At 42.9% G+C, this 26,978-nt stretch overlaps 1 protein-coding gene across 1 annotated transcript in view; it reads left to right on the plus strand.

Moving 5' to 3' along the window:
* KLHL25 (kelch like family member 25) overlaps positions 1–24,938 on the plus strand; it is a 35,563-nt gene extending 10,625 nt beyond the window's left edge. Inside the window, exons 2-3 of the mRNA XM_075855279.1 lie at positions 16,251–18,066; positions 23,333–24,938. Coding sequence (XP_075711394.1) covers positions 16,256–18,025 — 1,770 coding nt within the window. The 5' untranslated portion in view covers positions 16,251–16,255 and the 3' untranslated portion in view covers positions 18,026–18,066; positions 23,333–24,938. The remainder of the gene's footprint in view (positions 1–16,250; positions 18,067–23,332) is intronic.
* Positions 24,939–26,978: the final 2,040 nt, after the last annotated feature.

The following is a 26,978-nucleotide window of genomic DNA, read 5'->3' on the forward strand; positions in this document are numbered from 1 at the left end:
GCAGAGGCTACACTAACCCCCATTATTACCCCGGTACCCACCGCCACCAGGAGTACTGGGAAGAGCCAGGTACGAACCAGTACCCGACCATCTGTAGTGACGGGCAGGCACCGGGGTGGCCGGAGGCTGGGGAAGGCCAAAAACAGTGGCCCTTCCCACCCTTGTAATGCTGCCTGCTGCTGCTGTGTTGTATCTGGCTGGTTATGAAAATTGGGGGTGACCCCACATCGTTCTTTCCAATTATTTTTAATTAAATTTTTTTTTTAAATGACGTGGGGTCCCCCCCATTTTTCATAACCAGCCAGATACAATAAAGCAGCAGCAGCCTAGCATCACCAGGGTAGGAAGGGTCACTGTTTTTGGCCTTTCCCCTCCTGATAATACCAGCCTGCGGCCACCCCAGTGGCCGACCATCACTACAGATGGTCAGGTACTGGATCGTACCCGGCTCTTCCCAGCACCCCTGGTGGCGGTGGGTACCGGGGTAATAAAGGGGGTTAGTGTTAGCCTCTGCATCGGCTAACACTAAGCCCCGCCTTAGCAATGGATGCTGTCAATCAGCCGGCGGCCATTACTAAGGCGGTAGTAATATAGTTTTAAAAAAAAAAAACACAAAGACATAGAAAAAATATTTTATTGATAATAAAAAAAAAAGCCGTCATCGAAGTAGTCCAACGACCGAACCTGTAAGAAAACACAGAAAAAATGATTAGTAACACGTGTGTTAGGCTTAGATACAGGGCCCATGTGTGATACTGTCTGTGGGACCCTGTATCTAAGCCTACCACAACGTTGCGATCCGGAACCAGGAAGGTAAGTAAAGTATGTTACTATAGTAACAGGGGCCCGCGGCCCGAGTTACTATAGTAACTTTTTATTGATGTGGTGCGGGGGGCCATGGGCCCCCCTGGCTTCGGGGCCCGGTCGCAATTGCGACCGCTGCGACCCCCTATAGCTACGCCAGTGCCTGTCGGGGCTGAATAGATCCTGGTGGTGGTCACAATGACAGGCTAGAAATTGGTAATTGGGTATCATAGCACCCCCGTTCTCCTGGTAGGTCAGGGTCCCAGAGATGGGACCTGCACCTACCAGGCATTTATGGCATATTCTGTGGATATGTATAAATGTTTAATATGGGAATACGCTTTAAAGAGGCTCTGTCACCAGATTATAAGTGCCCTATCTCCTACATAATCTGATTAGCGCTGTAATGTAGAGAACAACAGTGGTTTTTATTTTGAAAAACTATCACTTTTGAGCAAGTTATGAGCAATTTTAGATTTATGCAAATTAGTTTCTTAAAGAGGCTCTGTCACCACATTATAAGTGCCCTATCTCCTACATAAGGAGATGGGCGCTGTAATGTAGGAGACAGTAATGCTTTTTATTTAAAAAAACGATCTTTTTTCACAACGTTAGGAGCGATTTTGGTTTATGCTAATGAGCTTTCTTAATGCCCAAGTGGGCGTACTTTTACTTTCGGCCAAGTGGGCGTTGTACAGAGGAGTGTATGACGCTGACCAATCGGCATCATGCACTCCTCTCCATTCATTTACACTGCACTAGCGATATAGTTATATCACTATGTGCAGCTACATACACAAGCCCTAACATTACTACAGTGTCCTGATAATGAATACACATGACCATCCAGCCTGGACGTCATGTGTACTCAGAATCCTGACACTTCTGACTCTCTTTTTTTGTGAGATTCCAGCAACGGATACGAAATCTCGCGAGATCACGGAGCTTTAACGAGATTTGGTTTCACTTGCCGGAATCTCACAAAAAAGAGTCAGAAGTGTCAGGATTCTGAGTACACATGACGTCCAGGCTGGATGGTCATGTGTATTCATTATCAGGACACTGTAGTAATGTTAGGGCTTGTGTATGTAGCTGCACATAGTGATATAACTATATCGCTAGTGCAGTGTAAATGAATGGAGAGGAGTGCATGATGCCGATTGGTCAGCGTCATACACTCCTCTGTACAACGCCCACTTGGCCGAAAGTAAAAGTACGCCCACTTGGGCATTAAGAAAGCTCATTAGCATAAACCAAAATCGCTCCTAACGTTGTGAAAAAAGATCGTTTTTTTAAATAAAAAGCATTACTGTCTCCTACATTACAGCGCCCATCTCCTTATGTAGGAGACAGGGCACTTATAATGTGGTGACAGTCTCTTTAATAGACAACTGGGCGTGTTTTTACTTTTTACCAACTGGGTGTTGTACAGAGGAGTGTATGACGCTGACCAATCAGTGACTAATCCGTGTCCTACACTTCTCATTGTTCCAGCCCAGCATGATCCACAGGACAGTGTGATTGTGCAGTGAAAGAAGCTGGGCTGGAACAATGAGAAGTGCAGGACACTAATTAGTCACTGATGGTCCGTGTCATACACTTTTCTTTACAACGCCCACTTGGTCAAAAGTAAAAACATGTCTTTAAGAAACTTATTACCATAAATCCAAAATTACTCATAACTTGCTCAAAAATGATTGTTTTTCAAAATAAAAACCACTGCTGTTATCTGCATTACAGCGCCGATCAGATTATGTAGGAGATAGGGCACTTATACTCTGGTGACAGAGTCTCTTTAAGACTGCGGCTGGGAGATTGAACAGTGATTCTGTCAGGATACTGGACATTCCCATTAAGCTCCATGCATACTTTGTGTAAATTTTGATGCGGAAATAGGTGCGGTTTTATGCTGTGGATTTTGGTGTGTCCCCCCCCCCAACCCCTCCCCCATAAACTTGTCAGATACAATTCTGAGACGGAAACACAGGAGAAATTGGCATGCTGCTGGTTTTAAAATGGGGACCGCATGTAAATTAAAGGGAATGTGTTGCCAGCAAAACATGATTTTTTTTTTTTTATTTTTTTTTAATTAAACATTTAGTGTGTAGGTGATTAAACATTGTTCAAATTTTTTTAATTTTTTTCACGAGTCAGGAAATATTATAAATTAGATTCTAATTTATAATATTTCCCATTGCTGGTCACTAGATGGAGCTATTCCCAAAATTGCAGCATTGCATGTGGTAAAGCAACCACATTGCTTTTTGTTGCAAAATTGGGAAAAAAGTACTCGCTCTAGTGAGCTCTGAGAATCCCCCCCTCCTTTATCCTAGCTAGTGCCGGGATAAACGAGGGGATTGAACGGTCTAACCTCCTACACTGTGTGTCGCCATTTTTTGAGCTAACACACAGTGTAGTAGGTTTACATACAGTAGTAAACACACACAAACACGAACATACATAGAAATCTCTTACCTGTTCCTGCCGCCGCGGCTCCCTCCGGCCCGTCCGCTCCGTCTGCTGCCGCTGGTCCAAGTGCACAAGTCCGGAAGCCGCGACCGGAAGTAGTAATCTTACTGTCCGGCCGCGACTTCCGGTCCACAGGAAAATGGCGCCGGACGGCGCGCATTTCAAATTGGACTGTGTGGGAGCGGTGCATGCGCAGTTCCCACACAGACGGCGTACACAGAAGTGGTTGGAACCGGCCCCGTTCGCAGTCCCTATGGGACTGTGGCTGCCGTATTCCATGTCTGTATGTGTCGTTAATCGACACATACAGAAATGGAAAAAAAAATGGCAGCCCCCATAGTGAAGAAAAAGTGAAAAAATAGAAAAAAGTAACACACAAACACACAAATAAATAAAAACGTTTTTAATAAAACACTAACATTAAACTGATATGAATTTTTTTTTTGTGGTGACACTGTTCCTTTTAAGGTGCGGAAAAATCTTCAATGTGTAGATGAGATTATTTGAAATGTCATTTACTGTGTTTATTACTGTGTTACGCTGCAGATTTGCCACATGATAATCCGTGTGGAAAATGCGCAGATAATACGTGTGCATGTGGCCTAAAGTCTCCGTTTACACTGTCAATAGGTTCAATGTTGTCGGGTTTTCAGTATTTCTGTTGGCAAGAATAGCGTAGTCTGCAGCGCTATTCTTGTAGTCAAAAACCTAACAGACGCTATCAGGATTTGTTGGGAGCCATCATAGCTGTCGTGGTTCCATTAAGAACGTAATCCATAACAGTAGTGTGTGAACAAAGGCTAAGTCTAAGAAAAAATGTCCATGTCGTCCATAGCAACCAGTCAGTTTTAAGTCGGTTTGGTTATGGGCAAACGCTGACACTTTTTATTAGAACCGTTTTTATGCATGAGGCCCACTATATTGTATAATTTAATTTACATAATTTTTACAAAGACTGAAGTTCCAAAACTATACATTTGCTTTATCCACACACCAAAATAAAAGTTTATCTGCCCCCCAAAATAAATGAGCTACAACGTGAACATACAGCAAAAAAATATAAGTGATTTACAATTCAATTAAGGGGAGCAGAGACCAGCACAATATGATCCAGCAGTGAAAGGCTTATGGGTTAATGTTCTTTGGATTTGCGTCTATTTAGAACCACGTATTCCGTACCGCATGTGGGACAAGTATCCGACGATAACAGTTTGATGTCGGGGTGCGGGAAGAGCGTGTAATGAGAGATTAGTAGTCCTGGTCATTAGTCGGCGTTAACGTAAAATGACACTTTGATCCTGGCAGCATCTTCTCTCCAAGTATAACCGTGACAACTCGAATGTGAATAGAGCCCTTTGTAACGTACTTTGGCGTGCTGCCTAAAGAGCTAATTATGTTGGTGTAATACAAGAGACAAATGATGTTTTTGCCAGTGAAACCAGGTCTCTGGTGTATCAGGGAAATGCAAGGTTAGACGGCGCAGACCCGGGGAATATTCCTAATCTACATTATTAGCAGTGGGAGTCAATCCTGACCAGGGAAGATCCTAGAAAAACAAACTCCCTATGGCTTCCCTGCGTCCCATCAACGGGTCATTTTATGGTATACTATGGGAAAACTTCAGTATACTTTGCTATGCCTTACAGTTTAACACTGGGAACTTTATTTCCCCACAGCTGCACTTATCTGCTAGATTCAGATATCTGGTTTATAACCTTAAGGCTGCGTTCACACAACCTATTTTCAGACGTAAACGAGGCGTATTATGCCTCGTTTTACGTCTGAAAATATGGCTCCAATACGTCGGCAAACATCTGCCCATTCATTTGAATGGGTTTGCCGACGTACTGTGCCGACCACCTGTCATTTTACGCGTCGTCGTTTGACAGCTGTCAAACGACGACACGTAAATTGACTGCCTCGGCAAAGAAGTGCAGGACACTTCTTTGCAACGTAATTTGAGCCGTTCTTCATTGAAGTCAATGAAGAGCAGCTCAAGATTACAAACGTCAAAGACGCCTCGCATAATGCGAGGAGGAGCTTTTACCTCTGAAAAGACGCAGCTGTTTTCTCCTGAAAACAGTCTGTCTTTTCAGACGTAAAAGCCACTTCTCGTGTGCACATACCCTAAAGGGGTTTTTCGGCGGTCAAAAACTATGTACTGCTGATTTTAGACAATGAAATAATAGAACTTAATAATTCACTCCCCTTTTCAAAGTTGCACCTATTTCCCCCTTCCTGAACCTCAGTCACGTGGCACAGGAAGTTGTGTCGTTTTTTTCCCTGTGCTGTGACCTATTGACACTTCACCACGTGACTGACTGGATACTTTCCCTACTGTTGGTGTCGGCTTGTCACTGATCACATGACCGCAAAGGGCTTGAACAGTGTAAGATTGGCCGCCCCCTGTGGTCACATTCTGACATCCCGACACTAACGAAAGGGGAAGGCAAGGGTGAGTGACGGCAGTGGTGGATTTTGTAGACCACAGGCCATGGGCTGTTACCCAAACTTGGGCCCCCCTTCTCGACCGCCGCCACCCTGCTGCGCCATAACTATTGTTAACACTACCTTTTTTGTGCAAGCATTAACAATTGGGTGTTACGATTCTCCTTGTCAAAGTGCCGTGTCCCTACATACTGACAGTATCACACTGTACGGGGACACATCCTCCTCACAAGGGGAATGGTAACACACATTTTTCTATCAATCCTGGACTGCACAAGACTTTTTGTGCAATACAGGGATTTCCTATAATAAACATGTCGGGTGAGGTGACAGATTCTCTTGTACATAGTGCCACACAGCCCCCCCCTTGTACATAGTGCTACACATCCCCCATTTTATATAGTGCCACACAGCCCCCTCCCTTGTATACTGTGCCACACAGCCCCCTCCCTTGTATACTGTGCCACACAGCCCCCTCCCTTGTATACTGTGCCACACAGCCCCCTCCCTTGTATACTGTGCCACACAGCCCCCTCCCTTGTATACTGTGCCACACAGCCCCCTCCCTTGTATACTGTGCCACACAGCCCCCTCCCTTGTATACTGTGCCACACAGCCCCCTCCCTTGTATACTGTGCCACACAGCCCCCTCCCTTGTATACTGTGCCACACAGCCCCCTCCCTTGTATACTGTGCCACACAGCCCCCTCCCTTGTATACTGTGCCACACAGCCCCCCCCTTTTATATAGTGCCACACAGCCCCCCCCTTTTATATAGTGCCACACAGCCCCCCCCTTTTATATAGTGCCACACAGCCCCCCCCTTTTATATAGTGCCACACAGCCCCCCTTGTATACTGTGCCACACAGCCCCCTCCCTTATACTGTGCCACACAGCCCCCCCTTGTATACAGTGCCACACGGCGTCCTGATGACGCAGATGCTAGTGAATGTGGCTGTCGCTAGCATCGGGGCCCCCTCCTGTGCTAGTGATCCCACCGGGCATGAGGGTCCCCGTGCCACTCATGAGGGGCATAAGGGGGCCCTTGGGCCCCAGGAGGCCGTCTGAACCGCCCTTATGAGGATCTGCCACTGAGTGTCAGCACTAGGAGGACGACGCAAGGGTGCGTGTCAGTGTCCTACAAGCGAAGGATAAGTAGCAAGAGGTGACACCTGGAGAGTATGAAGGGAAGTTTAGTGCCGAGGAGGGGAGTCTGCAGCCCTGAACCGCATACACTCTCCTTCCTAGCAGTGCTGGCAGCTCCCTCACTACTTGAGGAGAAGCAGGATCATATGTTACTCTTTCCCCTGCACCTACACTACTACACCATGCCAGGAAAGCCTTGACTCGCACAGGAATAGCATGAAATAGGGGTGTTTATAAGGGGCGCACCAGGCTTTCCTGGCACAGTGTAGCGTTGTAGGTGCAGGGGAAAGAGGAGCGTGCGCTATAAGTCTAAATCCCGCCCCCAACCAGGAAGTAAGGCAGCAGAACAGCTGTCCGATCAAGGATTATTGAGTAAAGAAATGTTCAACTATTACACAGTGATAATACATGGTCCAATGTAATTTTATGTTTCATTGTGTTTTGGACTTTGTTTGTTTTTTTCCCTTGCCACCGGATAACCCCTTTATAGCGAAATCCTATGAGGGTGCGCTCACACGTGGCATACTTGCAGTGTATTTCCGTAACGTAAAAATATGCAAGAACTCGGAAATTTGTCTGCGTTGTGGAAATGCCATGCAAGTATGCCACGTGTGAGCGCACCCTCAGACGAATTACATATAATGCAAATTCATTAACCTGTAGACTTTTTTTTTTTTTTTTTTACATTTTGAGGGACTTTGTAGAATAAAGCTTTTATTAAGCTTGACTATATGCTAGTAAGTCTAAAAGCTAGCACTTTTTCTTGTGCTTGTCTCATTTTCTATTTCGTTTTTACAATGTTTAATGCAGGTACTAACTGGAAACCATCAACAAGCAGGCTGCCACTGATGGATCTTATGGATTTATTTTTACACTAATTACAGCTTGTGTGAGTACAGGTTGATTCATTAAAGGGATTGTCTCATGACCGACATCCACAGAATCTGCCCAAAATTTCTGAATGGGGCTGCATCTTTTAACCCCTTCCCGCTCCTTGACGTACTATTACGTCATGGCAGCTGTATCGTTCGCGCTCCATGCCGTAATAGTACGTCTCGGGAGTAACGGCCGTTTCGGCCGTCCTCCCGACACATACAGGAGCTGTGACACTGCTGTCTTGTTCAGCAGCTGTCACAGCTCCTACAGCGGGGACCGATCGCTGTGTCCCCGCTGATTAACCCCTTAAAAGCCGCGTTCTATAGAGATCGCGGCTTTTTAGGGGTTAAGCTGCCATCGCCGGCCTGCTACGCGATAGCGGCCGGCGATGGTGACTATGGCAACCGGACACCAAACAATGGCGTCCGGCTATGCCATAGACGGAAGCCTAGTGGGTCCTGACAACGTCAGGACCCACTATGCTTGCTGTCAGCGAGTAGCTGACAGTTCTAATACACTGCACTACGCATGTAGTGCAGTGTATTAGAATAGCGATCAGGGCCTCCTGCCCTCATGTCCCCTAGTGGGACAAAGTAATAAAGTAAAAAAAAAGTTAAAAAAAGATGTGTAAAAATAAGAAAATAAAAGTTTTAAAAGTAATAAAAGTAAAAGTCCCCCTTTTTCCCTTATCAGTCATTTATTATTAATAAAAATATATAAACAAACAAATAAACTATACATAATTGGTATCGCCGCGTCCGTAACGGCCTGAACTACAAAATTATTTTGTTATTTATCCCGCACGGTGAACGCCGTAAAAAAAAATATTAATAAACCGTACCACAATCACAATTGTTTGGTCACTTCACCTCCCCAAAAATGGAATAAAAAGAGATCAAAAAGTCGCATGTACCTAAAAATGGTACTGATGGAAAATACAGTTCGTTACGCAAAAAATAAGTCCTCGCACGGCTTTATTGATTGAAAAATAAAAACGTTATGGCTCTTAGAATAAGGTAACACAAAAAGTGAATGATTGTTTACAAAACGTATTTTATTGTGCAAATGCCATAAGACATAAAAAAAAACTATAAACATCTGGTATCGCCGTGATCGTATCGCCCCGCAGAATAAAGTTAATATATCATTTATAGCGCACGGTGAACGCTGTAAAAAAAAAAGTATACAAAAACAATAGTAGAATTGCTGTTTATTAGTCACCACGCCACCTAAAAATGGAATAAAAACTGATCAAAAAGCCGCATGCACCCCATGAAAACTACAATGGATTCCTCAAGGGGTCTAGTTTCCAAATTGGGGTCACTTTTGGGGGGTTTCCAATGTTTTGGCACCACAAGACCTCTTCAAACCGGACATGGTGCCTAATAAAAAAGAGGGCTCAAAATCCGCTAGGTGCTCCTTTGCTTCGGAGGCCGGTGCTTCAGTCCATTACCGCCCGAGGGCAACATGTGGGATATTTCTCTAAACTGCAGAATCTGGGCAAAAAGTATTGAGTTGCGTTTCTCCGATAAATCCTTTTGTGTTTTAAAAAAAATGGTATAAAAAGAGTAAATTTCACCTCTACTTTGCTCTAAATTTCTGTGAAACACCTAAAGGGTTCATAAACTTTCTAAATGCTGTTGTGAATACTTTGAGGGGTCTAGTTTCTAAAATGGGGTGTTTGATAGGGGTTTCTAATATATGGGCCCCTCAAAGCAACTTCAGAAATGAACTGGAACCTTAAAAAATAAATAAATGAGGCAATACTTCGCTTCTTACATTATACTGATAATGAGCCGTGCCCACTCCGAGATGACCCCAGTTTTGACCGTTTGTATAAACGGAGACCCCTATTAGACCGTTCCAGTGCCCGGTTTTCCCAAGCATACACCCCCGAGAAGTGTTTTTCTATTGATGAGTCCCTGGTACATTTTAAAGGGAGGGTTCAATTCCGCCAGTACCTGCCAGGTAAGAGGGCAAGGTATGGCGTGAAGATGTATAAGCTGTGCGAGAGTGCATCAGGGTATACCTACAGGTTTAGGATATATGAAGGAAAGGCCACCCCCAAACCAGACTGCATCCTGGACTACAATAGGTACATGGGAGGGATGGACTTGTCAAATCAAGTCCTGAAGCCCTACAGCGCCATGCGGTGTAGTATAAGAAGCTGGCCGGGCACATCATACAGATGGCTTTGTACAATGCGTATGTGCTACGTCGATGTGCAGGCCAGAGGGGAACTTTCCTGGAATTTCAAGATCTAATCTTTAGGGACCAGGAAGGGGGGGCGCATCGTACCAGGGCAACACTTTCCAGGAGAAGGTCCCCAAACCGGTGGAAAGGGAAAGAGTCAAAAGAGGTGCAGAGTCTGCTATAAGAGGGGGATAAGGAAGAACACAATATACCAATGTGACACGTGTCCCGAAAAACCAGGGCTCTGTATAAAAGATTGTTTTAAAATGTATCATACATCCCTTGATTTTCAATTTACCCTGATGCACTCCGCACAGCTTACCCCCCTCATCTTTCCCTTCTGAGCCCTGCCGTATGCCCAGGCAGCTGATAACAGCCACATGTAGGGTATTGTCGTACCCAGGAGAACCCACATTACAATTTAAGGGGTGTATATCTCCGGTGGCGCATGCTGGGCACACTATATTGGACACTGAAATGGCATATACATATATAAAATTGCAAATCTCACACTGCACCATCTGCTGCGCATTATCTTTTACACAGTACCTGTGGGGTCAAAATGCTCACTACACCTCTAGATGAATGTCTTAAGGGGTGTAGTTTTTAAAATGGGGTCACTTCTCGGGGGTTTCAACTGTACTGGTACCTCAGGGGCTTCTGCACACATGACTTAGCACCAGAAAAGCTCCAGTAGGCCAAATGGTGGTCCTTTCCTTCTGAGCCCTCCCATGGGCCCAAAGGGCAGTTTATCACCACAAATGGGGTATTGCCGCACTAAGGACAAATTGGGCAACAAAATGGGGTATGTTGTTCCCTGTGAAAATAAGAAATTTTGATCAAAAATGACATCTTATTGGAAAAAATATAATTTTTTTCATTTCACAGCCCAATTCAAATAGGTGCTGTGAAAAACCTGTGCGGTCAAAATGATAACAAAAACCATAAATGAATTCCTTGAGGGGTGTAGTTTCCAAAATGGGGTCACTTCTGGTGGGTTTCCATTGCTTTGATACCTCTGGGGCTCTGCAAATGCAACATGGCACCCGAAAACCAATCCAGCAAAATCTGGACTCCAACAAACACATAGCGCTCCTTTCCGTCTGAGCCCTCCCATGGGCCCAAACGGCAGTTTATCACCACAAATGGGGTATTGCCGCACTAAGGACAAATTGGGCAACAAAATGGGGTATGTTGTTCCCTGTGAAAATAAGAAAATTTGATCAAAAATGACATTTTATTGGAAAAAATATAATTTTTTTCATTTCACAGCCCAATTCAAATAGGTGCTGTGAAAAAACTGTGCGGTCAAAATGATAACAAAAACCATAAATGAATTCCTTGAGGGGTGTAATTTCCAAAATGGGGTCACTTCTGGTGGGTTTCCATTGTTTTGATACCTCAACGCCTCTTCAAACCTGGCATGCTGCCTAAAATATATTCTAATAAAAAAGAGGCCTCAAAATGCACTAGGTGCTTCTTTGCTTCTAGGGCTTGTGTTTTAGTCCACGAGCGCACTAGAGCCACATGTGGGACATTTCTAAAAACTGCAGAATCTGGACAATACATATTTAGTAGTATTTCTCTGGTAAAACCTTCTCTGTTACTAAAAAAAAATTGAATAAAATTGAAATTCAGCAGAAAAAATGAAATTTGCAAATTTAATTTCCACTTTGCTTTAATTCCTGTGAAATGCCTGAAGGGTTAAAAAACTTTCTATATGCTGTTTTGAATACTTTGAGGGGTCTAGTTTTTAAAATGGGGTGTTTTATGGGGGTTTCTAATACATAGGCCCCTCAAATCCACTTCAGAACTGAACTGGCACCTTCAAAAAAAGGCTTTTGAAATTTTCTTAAGAATATGAGAAATTGCTGTTTATGTTCTAAGCCTTGTAACGTCCAAGAAAAATAAAAGAATGTTCAAAAAACGATGCCAATCTAAAGTAGACATATGGGAAATGTGAACTAGTAACTATTTTGGGTGGTATAACCGTCTGTTTTTCAAGCAGATGCATTTAAATTCTGAAAAATGCTATTTTTTGTAAATTTTCTCTAAATTTTGCAATTTTTCACAAATAAAGACTGAATATATCGACCAAATTTTACCACGAACATGAAGCCCAAAGTGTCACGAGAAAACAATCTCAGAATCGCTTGGATAGGTTTAAGCATTCCGACGTTATTACCACATAAAGTGAAATATGTCAGATTTGAAAAATGGGCTCTGAGCCTTAAGGCCCAAACTAGGCTGCGTCCTTAAGGGGTTAAACACCCAGTTGTATAGAGCCATAATGCTACAACTACACCCATAGAAGTCTATGAGCCATACTGTACAGGCGTTTTTCTGTCTGATTCCTTAAGGGAATATTATCTCCAATATATACAGAAGCGGCATACGGCTGTGTGCATGACATCTAATGCCTGCGCTGGGTAATCATATGTTGATGGGGAGGGGGTGCTGCTGGGGGACCTTGCTGTGACTACTGGTTAAAGTGGTAGGAAAAAAATAGAAGGGAATAAGGGAAAATGTTTTCACAGTTTTTTCTCTCTCAGATTTGTACAAGATGTTTGTTTCAGGTACTTACATTAAAGGGGTATTCCCATCTCAGTCATTTATGGTATATCTATAGGATATGACCTAAATGTCTAATCGGTGTGGGTCCCAGAGATGGGGGTCACATATCTCGAGAACGGGGTCTTCCGACCCTTGCCCTGCCTGGTAAGATGACTGCTGCCCACCACATCTAGACAGGGAATTGGAGCAGAGGTGGTCGGTGTTCTGGAAACAGCCAATCGATGAAGGTTCTGTAATTCCCATAAAAGTGAATGGGAGCTATGGAAACCGTGTCGCACAGCGAGCTATTCTGTTTCCGGAACTTGGGAATAATGGAAACCGTCTAGATCGCTATGCTACGCGGTTTTCGGAACTCCCATTCACTTCTATTGGAGTTTTGGAAACTGCGTAGCTCAGCGAGGTCGACTGTCTCAGTAATTCTGGCCACTGAGTCTCCGTCTTGATACGATGTCCAGTGGCCATCTCACTAGGCAGGGTCGGGGGACCCCCGATCTCAAGATATGTAAGGCATTTTCATAGGATGTGTTGGATGGGAATACCCCTTTAAGTTTTAAAGTGTGTGTGTTTTAGTTATTCATTTTAGGTCTAATGTCCGTCCCCCCCCCCCCCCACCTCTGCACTGTAAAGGACTATAGCCATTTATTATAAGCGGGTCCCAGCTCCACTGCGTTCGTCAGACATGAGCTGTATATATGGTTCATGTAATGCACTGCAGGCACACGCTCTATCCTATATCATTACACGGGATATGACAGCACATTGATCTGTTCATGAATCGCAGTGACTCACACCATTGTATTTTGCGCAGGGTAAGCACAATTTCTGAGGTTCTTTTAATTTATACGTTCAATGACTTCACTAAACAAATACTATTGTGGTAATGAAAGCCGTTTACCGGGATAGAAAACGTTTTTCAGAGCAACCACTTGACAGATGATGTCATGTCAGACCCTGGAGACATCTCGCTAATCATTTGGCCCAAGGCCACTGGGAAATGCTGAAATGCATATCAGTGACTTATATTATTCGCCGATGAGTAATAGGAGATGGCGTATCAGAACTGTAAAATTGTCATTGTATTTATAACCCCCCCCAAACAAGGCATATTGGAGCCGGCATTCACGTGGGAACGCTACAGTTCAAACTATTATATTAAGAGACCGCACACACGGTGGTCTCTAAATCCCCCTCCCGAAATGTCTGAATAGATTTTATTACCACCCAATTTATTGAAGTGTCAAGTAAGAAGGTGAGAAAATGCCTTCGAGCAGCAGTTCCCAGACCACAGTAACCACCATAACTCTCCCTAAAGGACACGTCTTCTGTTCAGGATACTTGTAGGAAACGTGGTTTCTTGAAGATAAACCAGACCTGAAAAGTCACAAATTCTCCAGGATTTACCGATATTATTTCTTATAGGAAAATGGAATCTAAGTTGTAGTTATATTCAATATTAAAATCACTGGTTCAGTATTCAGATCTGGCTATAAATGGTGTTCTACTGCTAGCCATTGGCATCAAAGTCTAGATCCGCAGCAGAGATCATTATGTGTGTCCCTTTTTTTGTTTGTTGGGTAGATAGCTATGAAAGCAAATTTGCTCCTAACTCGAATGTTGTGCCTATTGGTAAATATTATGCTCATGAATTTTAAACGGTCATTAACCTTTCAACAAACTTTGTACAAATCAAATACTGTAAGTGGATATAAGAAACTTTCAAAAATCTTATTCAAGAAAAATGCCTCTTTCTCTAATTTTTTCAGTAAATTCAATCATGAGAGGCGAGACAGATTATCAGCTCACTGAGGAATCCGGCCCATACAAATCTATGGAGGGGGGAGCAGGAGCAGAGTGAGAGACACATACTGAGACGCTTCTGCAGCTTCCAGTAAGTGTTCTATCTCACTCCAGTGCTGGATTCACAGCTACACTTCTCCTTACTGCATTATAATCTGCTTCATGTTGCTGCTGCTGCTTCTGAGGGTGTGCTATAAAGAGTTTGGGGAGCAGGACGTTCTCTTCTATGTGTGCAGTGTATAAAATACATGATAGCAGTTAGGCTCCACCCCCTAGCTCAGGGTAAACTGAGAATTAGATATAGAGCCATCAGAGGGGAAAAACTGCTAAAAAAAAAAAAATGCCACATACAAGTCATATAATGGCTAGAAATAATGTTATTCCTCATGTACACACTTATGACCGCTTATTCTGAAAAGTCACCGGAAAGTGCTTGCCTCAATATTAAATAGTTTACCTATACTCATACTTAGGCTGAAGTGCTACCTGATTTGTTAGGAAATATACATTTTCTGCTTATTTCCTGCTCCTGGGCACCCCATCGACAGTACGGACCAACCGCAGGGTAGTGGGTAGCAGGGTTTGAACATGTGATCACTCAGCTTACACTGAAGACTACACTTCCCATGGTGCATTAGCAGATCCTTGTACTGCCTCACTATTATAGTATACAGTTTGAAGGGGAGCAGAGTTGTGCATTCTATACATAAGAGGCAGTCGGCAAACTGCATACCTGGAGAGCACAGATCATATTCGGCTTTCTTTGTGTCAAAAATAGAAGCAAGTGAGAGTGCACTAGGGAAGGGACAGCGCTCCATGCAACGGGGAGGTGTGGATGCTGTACATGAACCGCGCAAGCTCAGCCACCCGTTTCGGGCACAATTCATGGATGAAAATCACTGCAACCGTAAAAATTATATCACCTCCTATTATGAAATCACTGGCTTTCTTGTGTATGAATTATATTTCACTTTTATTAGATATGCATTAAACTGTTTCTGCTATAACTCGTTTTATAAAGTCCGTTATCAAAAACAGACCCTGTAGCCGCACTACTAAATGTCTTACTGGGACGTACAAATTCACAGGCTTTGCATGTCCCACATCTTTATGATCCACAGGTGTTACTTCTGTCCAGCCAGATGTGGGCTGATTTTAGATGAAGATAGATGACGGTGTACCACTCAATCTCTCAAATTCTGCCCCCGGGGGTACGTCACGGAGGGATACTCCATAATACTGTCCCCAATATCGGGATCTAGACTCACAATACCCCAGTATGTTCTCAGTACCTCTAGAACATTTTTCAATTGGCTATCATAGGTACCTAACAGTTCACGAAAGTGCACAATACAACAGATGGGGGCGCTGTCACAAACATAGAAGTTATATACCTTTTTTAAACCTCACATTTTTATTGTTTTATTTGCAAAAATTATTTGCATTGCTTGGACAGTTTATTTATACGTGAATATAATGGTGGAACGTCCCTGTAAACTTTAATTAGCTGTTCACGCAAACCACACTTGCATGGTGGACTGATAAAAATGACGCCTTCAAGCTTTTTTAGACGTGGAGCCGTTTCGAGTCTCGGGGATTCGGGTGTCAGGAATTGATTAAACCACTTTTATAATAAAATAAATAATTTCCTTCTCTGTGAATGATCCTCACTGCAGCTTTCATATCTTACTGTAATACTTTTTGCTTTTCTGAAAACAATGATATGGGTTCAAGCCTAATTTGTTCTGTTACTAACATTACCTTTTATTAGTTTTGCATTTGGAGTCCGTGTGAGGTTTTAATGCATTTGCGGTTTTTTGTTCAGAAAAAGGATGCTAAAATGTATTACACCATGGAGTATAACCGTAGCTTTCTGTGTAGAAATAAGTCACAAATAAATGAGCACTACTCTAATTTATTTTATTTTTTTTGTTGGTTTTAGATGTCATGTCGGTCAGTGTTCATGAAAACCGCAAGTCACGAACCAGTACAGGGTCTATGAATATTTCATTATATCACAAACTTGGTCACCCAGACTGTGTCCTGACCCATCTCAATACCATGCGTAAGCAACAACTTTTTACAGATGTCACCCTATGGGCAGGAGATCGCTCATTCCCATGCCATCGTGTGGTGCTGGCGGCTTGTAGCCAGTACTTTGAGGCTATGTTCAGCCATGGATTGAGAGAAAGCCTTGATAACACTGTGAATTTCCACGACAGTCTTCATCCTGAAGTTTTGGAACTCTTGCTTGACTTTGCTTACTCTTCCAAAATAATAATTAATGAAGAAAATGCAGAGTCTCTACTGGAAGCCGGAGACATGCTTCAATTTCATGACATACGGGATGCTGCAGCAGAGTTTTTAGAGAAAAACCTTTATCCCTCAAACTGCTTGGGAATGTTACTGTTGTCTGATGCTCACCAATGCAGAAGATTGTACGAGTTGTCTTTGCGAATGTGCTTGGTTGACTTTGAAATAGTGCACAAGACCGAAGACTTTAATAACCTTTCCAAAGATATACTGCTTGACTTGGTTTCTAGTGATGAACTTGAGATTGAGGATGAGCAGGTGGTGTTTAATGCGGTGCTTCAATGGGTTAAGTATAACTTGGACAAAAGAAAAGATTATTTCCCAGAGTTATTAAAGAACATCAGGTTAGCATTGCTCACCTCTGAATCTCTGAAGCAAGCCATTGCTTGTGAAGATTTAGTCATGGCCGATGAGAGGAGCAAAGAAATCATGGAGGAGGCTGTTCAATGCAAGAGAAAGATACTACAGAACGATGGAGTGGTGACCAGTCTATGTGCCAAGCCTCGAAAAGCAGGACATACCTTACTAATTCTAGGAGGCCAAACATTTATGTGCGACAAAATTTACCAGGTTGATCACAAGGCCAAAGAGATCATTCCTAAAGCTGACTTGCCAAGTCCAAGGAAAGAGTTTAGTGCTTGTGCCATTGGATGTAAGGTCTATGTGACTGGTGGCCGAGGCTCTGAGAATGGGGTGTCTAAAGATGTGTGGGTGTATAATACAGTCCATGAGGAGTGGTCAAAAGCTGCGCCAATGCTCATTGCAAGATTTGGGCATGGATCAGCCGAGTTACAAAACTGCCTTTATGTAGTTGGTGGACATACAGCCATTGCTGGCATTTTTCCAGCATCCCCTTCAGTTTCATTAAAGCAAGTAGAGAAGTATGATCCTCTGTCAAATAAATGGACGATGGTGGCACCACTGAGGGATGGTGTAAGCAACGCTGCTGTAGTCAGTGCCAAGCTGAAGCTTTTTGTTTTTGGAGGGTCAAGTATACACCGAGATCGGGTCTCTAAGGTGCAGTGCTATGACCCATTTGAAAACCGGTGGAGTATAAAAGCTGAATGCCCCCAGCCTTGGCGCTATACTGCTGCTGCAGTGCTGGGCAGCCAGATTTTTATCATGGGTGGAGATACAGAATTTACAGCTGCCTCTGCCTATCGCTTTGACAGTGAGACGAATCAGTGGACAAGAATTGGAGATATGACAGCCAAACGAATGTCTTGTCATGCTCTAGCATCAGGCAATAAACTCTATGTAGTTGGGGGCTATTTTGGGACCCAAAGGTGTAAAACTCTAGACTGTTATGATCCAATCTCCGACTCCTGGAATAGCATCACAACGGTGCCTTACTCACTTATACCTACTGCTTTTGTGAGTACTTGGAAACACTTACCTGTATGAGAAGATGGACTTTATAAATGAATACTACTTGTCGCATAGAGGTAACAAGTGAAGGGATGACGTACGGTTGCATAGATTGAATGACCTGCTTTTAATGTTGTGGTTATAATTGTGATAATTTTTTTAAAAGCTTCTATGTTAAAGAGCATCTGTGAGCTCAATGTTATGGGATCTATATCCGTGCTAAAGGGCAGATAGTGTATGTACCCACAGATGCTAGATGGCCCCCTGATCTTCCGATCGAGGGAGCAAAAGATTTCCTGTGCTTTATGCAAATGAGGGCACACAATGCGTCTCCGCAGGTGGAAGGAGCCATCACGTGAGCCCACTCTGCCAGTAAGAAGAGCCCAGAGGATTCACTTGTCCTAATTTGTATAGCGCAGGGAATATTTCAGACGTCAAGTGGGTGCATGTGTCGCTCCCCTTTAGCAAGGCATCCTATAGATCTGTCAGGCGACAGATACACTTTGAAGTTTAGCAAACTCTACAGATCCGTGTAGCAGAGCCGGTCTATTGTGTTTTTTCTGGTTTTACCAACCAGACAGGTGAAAATGTATCATGTTATAGAGTTAGCTCCCAGGTTTCTTTTGTATGGCTCTTGAGTCTCGAACCCAATGATAACCAAGTGTACAGGATGCAATGATATAGTACCACCTATCAGGGACTGTCAAAGTCAAGCTGTCCAGCCTGATATAAAAGATCAGTCATGGATCGCTTCAGCTGGAGCGAGGAATGGTGTGAGTAGTAGTTGCTGATTTCTTGCTCAAATGTGAGTTTATATTAGTGAAGTAAAGGACCATAGACAAATGTGTTCTATTATAGGAGTGCTGCATTTGTCATGGGCTCGAGACCTCCCCCAACCACTAGCGAAGGATTAATAGCCTAAGGGTCAATTCATACAGTTCAGTTAGAACTGCATTGAAAAACCACATGTGGTTTTACCACCATTTGGTGCAATTCTCGATGCAATTGCGTTTTTTACCGCAATCTCATAGAAAAACCTCAAACCACTGTAAAAAGGCATTTGGTTTCCAGATGCGTTTTTTTTTCGGTTCAAAGCGCACCTCAACCGCAACGTTTAAATGCACCCGTTAAAAGGGTTATTGGCCTGAGAAATATGGCCACATTGTACATGAGCCGCGTCTAGTATTTTATTCAAGTGCATGGGTCTGAGCTGTAATATCAGACGCGGCCCATGTAGAAGAGTGTCACAGTTCCTGGGGAAAAAGCATGCCCTTTTGTCAAGTTTCAGACATCCTCTTAAACCTATGTGTATTGTAGTTTTCAGAAGAGCCTAAGTCTTCTGACAATAATTGCAACTTATTCTGCTAGTTACAGTAGGAAGAGCAGCTCTGAAACACAAACTGGCAATTTAAAATACTGTGCAAACTAACACAATAGGATCCTTAAAGCGTACCTCCAGTTTCACTGACATCATTTAGAAAAACTATTATAGTATAGGAGTGTGCACAATCATTGTTTTTCTAAATAGCTTTTATTAGCGATTTTGCTTCTAACCGTATCACGGACTGTCTAGAGTCCGTGCTGCTGGCTGCTCATGACTGTAGTAGGAGACAGAGCGTCCTGATCTTCTCCGTGGCTCCCATATCCAGGACGGCCACCAGTGCTGTAGACTGTAATGTGATCGTACAGCGGTGAAGGCCGTTCTGGAACCTAGGAGTCAGAGCAGGACAGAGTTATGAGCCGCCGGCAGCACGGAATATACACAGTCCATACTGTAGTTAGTCGCAAAACCTGAAATACATGTTATTTAGAAAAACGATGATTGTGCACACGCCTGTACTATAACGAAAATGAAAGCGTACCGCCAGTTTCACTGACATCATACAGAAAAATTGATTAATGACCAGCCTATTTTAGGCCTTAATGACCAAGCTATTTTTGAAGTTTTTCCATTGTCTCATTCAAGAGCTATAACTCTTTTTATTTTTGCATTGACATAGCTGTATGACATCTTGTTTTTTGCGGGACAAGTTTTAACCACCATTTTGGGGTACATAAATTAAATAAAGTTAATCAAATTATTTTGGGGGGGGGGGTAAGAAAACAAACAGCAATTTCGACACTTTTTTTTGCGTCCTAAATTTACGCCGTTTACCGTGTGGTATAAATAGCAATACCATTTTACTTTCTATCTCAACCGTTCGAGCAGGTCTGCTCCCAGCCCTCATCTGCCTCCAGTAGTTGAGAGCAAGGAGATTTAACTACTCCCTGCGCTATTTATTTATTCCAATACAACGCCGTAAAAGGGCAATTGCATCGGAATAAAGCCCGTTAGTGGTCACCAAAAAAACACTAATGGGCGGTCAATGGGTTAAACAGTTGTCGCATGAAAACAAACCCGCTTTAAAGAGACTCTGTCACCACATTATAAGTGCCCTATCTCCTACATAAGGAGATCGGCGCTGTAATGTAGGTGACAGTAATGCTTTTTATTTAGAAAAAACGATCTATTTTTACCACGTTAGGAGCGATTTTAGATTTATGCTAATGAGTTGCTTAATGCCCAAGTGGGCGTATTTTTTCTTTGATCAGCGTCATACACTCCTCTGTACAACGCCCACTTGGTCTAATCAGTGACCAATCAGCGTCATGCACTCCTCTCCATTCATTTAGTCAGCGTCGTACATAACTATGATGCTAGGAGCCCAGCTCCCTGCACTGTGTTCGGTCCGGGACTTGCGGCCAAAATACGTTCCGTCCTTTGCGGACCGAACATGCTCGTGTGAATCCAGCCTAAGCATGTTTGATAATGCTCTTTCGGTCCACAAAATTCTGTGCAAAAGTTAGATACTCCAATAACTAAAATTATTTTTTTTTCTTTTCAATCACGTTTCCAATAGACCATCACTGTGAGCTCATTCCTAATCTCATTGAGAAGCAGTCTGCTGGTTACTTACAGTCATATCCTCTTTCTTCTATTGAAAATGTGGAATAATAAAAAAACATGGAGATAAATCAAGAAGACTCTGAGCAGATTGTGGTTTTCATCATTACCGGGGATGTCTGCCAAAATGACTGGAAAAAGCAGAACTGATCTTACCATTACCCCAATTAGTTGAATTGGAAATGAGACGCGTGCATATGATGTGTAGGAAAAGTGAAGTCTTCGCTGAGGCAGCGTTGTGGGTTTTTCTCTGGTAACTGAGCACTGAGTGTAATTTGGGGGCTGCTCTTGGCATCCGCTCAATCCTGATCTTTTCTAAGGTTCTGACGTTTTTAAGCTGCTATAACGTTAATCAACTGGCTGCCTCAGAACTTCATTAATCCTGTTAGAAAGAAGCCAGCGGTCACAAATCAGAGCCGCAAATTCCAAGAACACTGTGCAATCTCTTGGCAAAGGAAGGCGCTAAAGATTAGTTTTAGCAGCAGGGGTCATAATAAGGCCGGATTCACACAGGATGGAAACGCTGCAGATTTTTGTACAGCAAAATATTCACATTTTATGTGTGGATTTTGCTGTAGATTTAATCCCTAAAAAGACTGGAAGCCGCAGTAAACATCCAGAGCAAAAACGCAGTAGGCTCTGATTTCCATCCGGAAAATTTTCAGCAGCATGTGGATGAGATTTGTTTAACTCTTAGGCTGGGTTCACACTACCTATTTTCAGACGTAAACGAGGCGTATTATGCCTCGATTTACGCCTGAAAATACGGCTCCAATACGTCGGCAAACATCTGCCCATTCATTTGAATGGGTTTGCCGACGTACTGTGCCGACGACCTGTCATTTACGCGTCGTCGTTTGACAGCTGTCAAAAGACGACGCGTAAAATTACAGCCTTGTCAAAAGAAGTGCAGGACACTTGGGACGTTTTTGGAGCCGTTTTCTCATAGACTGTATTGAAAACAGGTCCAAAAACGTCCGAAAAAACGGCGTGAAAAACGTGAGTTGCTCAAAAAACGTCTGAAAATCAGGTGCTGTTTTCCCTTGAAAACAGCTCCGTATTTTCAGACGTTTTTGGCTCAGCGTGTGAACATACCCTTAGGCTGGGTTCACACGACCTACTGTGCAGACAACCTGTCATTTACGTGTCGTCGTTTGACAGCTGTCAAACGAGGAAGCGTAAAAATACAGCCTCGTCAAAAGAAGTGCAGGACACTTCTTTCAGACGTAATTTGAGCCGTTCTTCATTGAACTCAATGAAGCACAGCTCTAAATTTACGGCTGTCAGAGAAGCCTCGCAAAATGCGAGGAGTAGCAATTACGGCTGAAACGAGGCAGCTGTTTTCTCCTGAAAACAGTCTGTCATTTCAGACGTAAAAGCAAGCTAGTGTGTGCACATAACCTACTTCACATGGCTGGGACTGTAATCCGCTGCGGGTTTTCTGCATGGAAAATTTGCAGCATTTCTGTCCCGTGTGAATTCAGTCTAAGGGTAGAGTCACATTTTGTTGCAGACTGGGACTGAAAATCCGTTCCATTCATCTGAATGTGGCTGTTTCTGCAGTAGGTGCATGGATTCCTGCAAGTTCCATAAAGATGAACAGAACTGATTTTGTTGCAGAAATTTCTGTGACTGGAAAACTGCCTCGTGTGAACCCGGCCTAATAAGTCTGTAGTTGTATATGAGAATTAGATGACTAGAAAGGTATGCTAAGACTAGTGGTGGCAACATACTGCTTTATCATTGGTTATATTACTACCTTGTGTGTGCTCGTGACCCCTTGACAAACTTTTTGGTTGTTTTCTATTAATGTCTATGAAAGTTCTTATTGCCAGGCTACTACAAAAAAAATAATCCAGTGGAAACTGGTCGAGATATGAAGAGTCAAAATGTTGACTTGCCAATCACAAGGTCGTGTTAGGTCATTGTTTGAAGATCATTTACAAGAGGAAAATTTAGACTATAGATCTGTAGGCCAAAAAGAATTCCTAGTAGTCCCAGTAGACTTCTGCTTGCATTGGTCTTGGCAATAGATGAGTTGATGTTCTCCACGTTTCAGTCCCTACACACTTAGTTGACTTGTTGCAGATTTTCCATCCAGATTTGCGGGTAGAAAATTTACAGTGGAAGATTTGTTGCAGACAGGTGGGTGAGATCTTAAAAAAATCTCATCCACATCCTGATGAACTATTTTTGAACGGAAATCAGAACATGCTGGGGATTTCCAGCACTCCTTCTGAATGTTCACTGCGAATTTCACGGCAGCAAAATTTGCCCAAAAAAAAAATCCACTACATGTAGAGAGGCCCTTGTTGGGATGATTTGCTAACAACGTGAAATGCACATTTCAGCCATTCAATAATGTACATAATTTTTTTTTTCTTTTTGTCTCTCAATAGATGTCCAGTGCTCTGAAGGGTTAACGTTTGAGTTTAAAACTAAAGGAGTCTTTAGGTATGTGAGATGCCGCTGGAGTCCATGATGGTTTCATCCTCCTGACACATGACCGGCACAATAAGCGCTCACTTGACCGACAATGTGGCAGCCTTGAGGGTCTGAACAGTTGTGTTTTACTGATGATGATGATGCGGAAGTGTCACTCTGCAAGACGAATGCACAAGGACAAGTCAAGTTATAAGACCTTTTTAGAGGATATTTCAAATACTTTTTATATTGTTGTACAGTTAAAATACCGCGTTTTGAGAGCTGTAATAATATGGATCCATTTGTTTTTAGAAGAATTGCCACCTGTGTAACCCAATTTTTAACATGGTCATAAATCCCAGTTTATATGAGGACATCTGGGTACTGGGGGCGTCTTGTAGGAGACAGTCATGTGTTTATATGGGTACCCACACTCCGAGCAGCTTCACTGGATTTGACCCTTTCTACATTGAAAAGGGTGAGATCCGCTGTGACCATCCAGAACAGAGCGAGCGCGTTGCAGAAAACCCGCAGCGCACTCTGATGTCTGTGCAGAAAATGTTTAGCAGCATGTGGAGGATTTTTTTAAGTCTCATCCACACGGCTGGCACTAATCCGTGTAGAAAATCTGAAGCCGCAAGATGAGGAAAAAGATCTGACAGCCGTGTGTATTCTGAGCCGCAATGAGAGGGATCTGGAGATCCACCTTCACGTAGGGACAACTGATCTCTTCCCGACTGCCAATCACGAAAGCAGCTCTGTCTGTTAACAATGAACATTTTCTGTATGTTTTTTTAATAACCTTAATAAAGTTCATATTCTCCATTCCAAATACACTTAAAGGATCTCGTTTCCAGCGTGACATTATCCCTTTTCATCTAGCAACCAAGTGGGGGTAAAAGGAAACGTTTGCTGCACTGTTCACATGATATAAGCACAGACGTGACCACGAAGTGTCTTCTAGACTGAGGAGCGGACAGGATATTCCAAATCATTCTCTTCAGCTTTTTTCTCCAAACCGGAAAACCAAACATTCCAGATAACACCGAACCTGCGAAGAGGCAGATTCTCCCAAATGTGTGGCCTTTTTTTTTTTTTTTTTTAAATTCTAGAGATAATGTTTATTAATTCTCCAAAAATGTATTGACTTTAAGCTTTCTTCAATGTCCACGGCTGATGTGTTTTACTTCTGGACACGGACAGCACAATAATCATATTATAGAAGATTATAGACTTCATGTTGATCATCTATTTTATAGGTTTATTGCACCTCTTAGTCGGACACTTTACATTAGCTGTAGAGTAGGAACCAGTGGAGTCTACTGGAAACTTCAGACCATTAGGACGATTTCTATTGTAATTCACTGCAATGTAACTGTTATGAAATGCACTAATAAAACCAAACCTGGGAATGTGGTTGTGTTCTTGAATGACGCCAATTCATCAGTATTTTCAGCTGTACTTTTATCACTCCTAGAGATTAAAGCAAGATTTTAAAATGTATCTCTACAAGCCCTGACCCCCAAAGATTGATTGCTGTAAACAGGGGTATCGTACAGGCTCCCAACTTTTATAATATACTGAACTTTGGAAATTAAATGATATTCTTGCACCTTTTGTCGCTGTAGTCTTCGCTGCTTCATGTCGTCATCGCTGTGGGATGACGCCGGGTCCAGATCATGTCACAGCGACAATAAATCAATGTCTGCCTGGTGACCTCTTGTCAGCCCCTATACACCATATTTCTATCCCAAAGATATTCTTGGAGAGCAAGAAATAATGATAAAATAATTCCAAACATATCCTGTGACGAACATTATAGGTCTCTATACACTAAATGTTTGCCAAGTGTTCTTTCGGGATATGTTTGACAAGAAAACATCTGGATACTTAGTATTTTTTGTGAATTTTGGTGCGATAATAATGCAGTTGTGAATTGCACCACGCACACCCCTGATACATTATGATACATTATGTGAACAAAGCCAAAAAGCATTGAGTGAATAGCGGTCAGTGTTAAGCCTTCGTCACACGGACCTATGTAATTCACTGGGGTCGTTCACACGGCCGTTGTTTTAACAGAGCGTGTGAAGGTCAGTGAAAAAATAGGACCTGTCCTATTTTATTTTATTTTTTTACACTTCACTCATCCCTCCATAGACTCTAGTCTATGGGGGATGCGTGATAACACGTCCCGCAGGCTACAGCATGGATGCACCTCAGACGTGAAAAACAGCAGTTTTTCACATTCAATGTTTTCAATGCTCGTGTGAATCTAGCCTTAGTTTGGTTGGTGCTGTGTAGTATTTACTATGGATGCCCCTCTTAGGGTATGTTCACATGGCTCATTTTCAGCCCTTTTTTTTGGGCCATAAACGGACGAAAAATCGGCAGCAGAACGCCTCCAAACATCTGCCCATTAATTTCAAAGGAAAATACAGCGTTCTATTCCAACAGAGCGTTTTTTTTACAAAATGGCAGCGTAAGAAAAAAGCCCCAAAAAAGAAGTGCATGTCCTGAGAAGTTTTTTGGGCTGTTTTTCATAGACTCTATAGAAAAACAGCTCCAAAAACGGCCGTAAAAACCGGCACGAAAAACGCGGGTGGCTTAAAAACAGTCTGAAAATCAGGAGCTATTTTCACACGTTTTTAGGTAAGCGTGTGCACATACCCTCATGGTGTACTATATAGTGCCCAAATAAGGGCTTGTCCACACGTAATGGATTTGCTGCAGAGAATTTCCGCAGCATTTCATGCATTTGTTACTGCAGATTTTTGCTACGTTTTTTTCGAGGGCTGTGTGATTGGGATCTTTCTTCGTCCTGTAATGTCATTTCAACCCCCTGTAAGAAACTCTGCAGTGTTGCTGCAGCATATTACACAGTACATCAGAAAAACAAAAGGAAATCAGTCCACTTTCCGCAGCAGTAATTGACATGCTGCAGAAATTAAATTACCGCAGGTGAATTTCTGGTCTGAATTTTTCAGCAGCATGGGGATGATATCAGTTAAGCCACACCCACTTTGCGGATACTGTATTCCACTGCATATTTTCTGTCCGCAATTCCGGACGGAAAATATGCAGCAATTCAGTTACGTGTGGCTAAGCCCTTATATCATCATACAGTGCCCAAATAACACTGCTAAATGACACACTATGAATGTAGCTGCATCCCGTATTTCCATGGCTTGGGGCAGAATGTGTGGTATTTCGGGTGTAAGCTCATGGTACCTGGGCCAGTGGCACTAGCTTCAGATGCTGCATAATCTGTAACTAAGTTTTACACCTCTTTTGCTGGCCCTGTTAGCCTTGGTACAATCCTGGAGTCCTGTTCAAGCTGTGGAACTCTAGTTAAATACGTTATCTTGACATACTCTACACCAATTGTGATATCAGTCACTGTTAGGGTATGTTCACACGATGTGTTTCCAGAAATAATTCGGGCCGTTTACGCCTGGAAAAACCACCATTACGCCTCCAAAGATCTGCCCATTGCTTGCAATGGTATTCACGGTGTTCTGTTCCCACGAGGCGTAAATTTACACATCGTTTTCAAAATAGGGCGCATAAAAAGACGCCGCGTCAAAAGAAGTGCAGGTAATTTCTTGGGCCGTTTTTGGA

Source organism: Rhinoderma darwinii, chromosome 3, assembly GCF_050947455.1.
Source record: "Rhinoderma darwinii isolate aRhiDar2 chromosome 3, aRhiDar2.hap1, whole genome shotgun sequence".
In the NCBI taxonomy this organism is placed as follows: domain Eukaryota; kingdom Metazoa; phylum Chordata; class Amphibia; order Anura; family Rhinodermatidae; genus Rhinoderma; species Rhinoderma darwinii.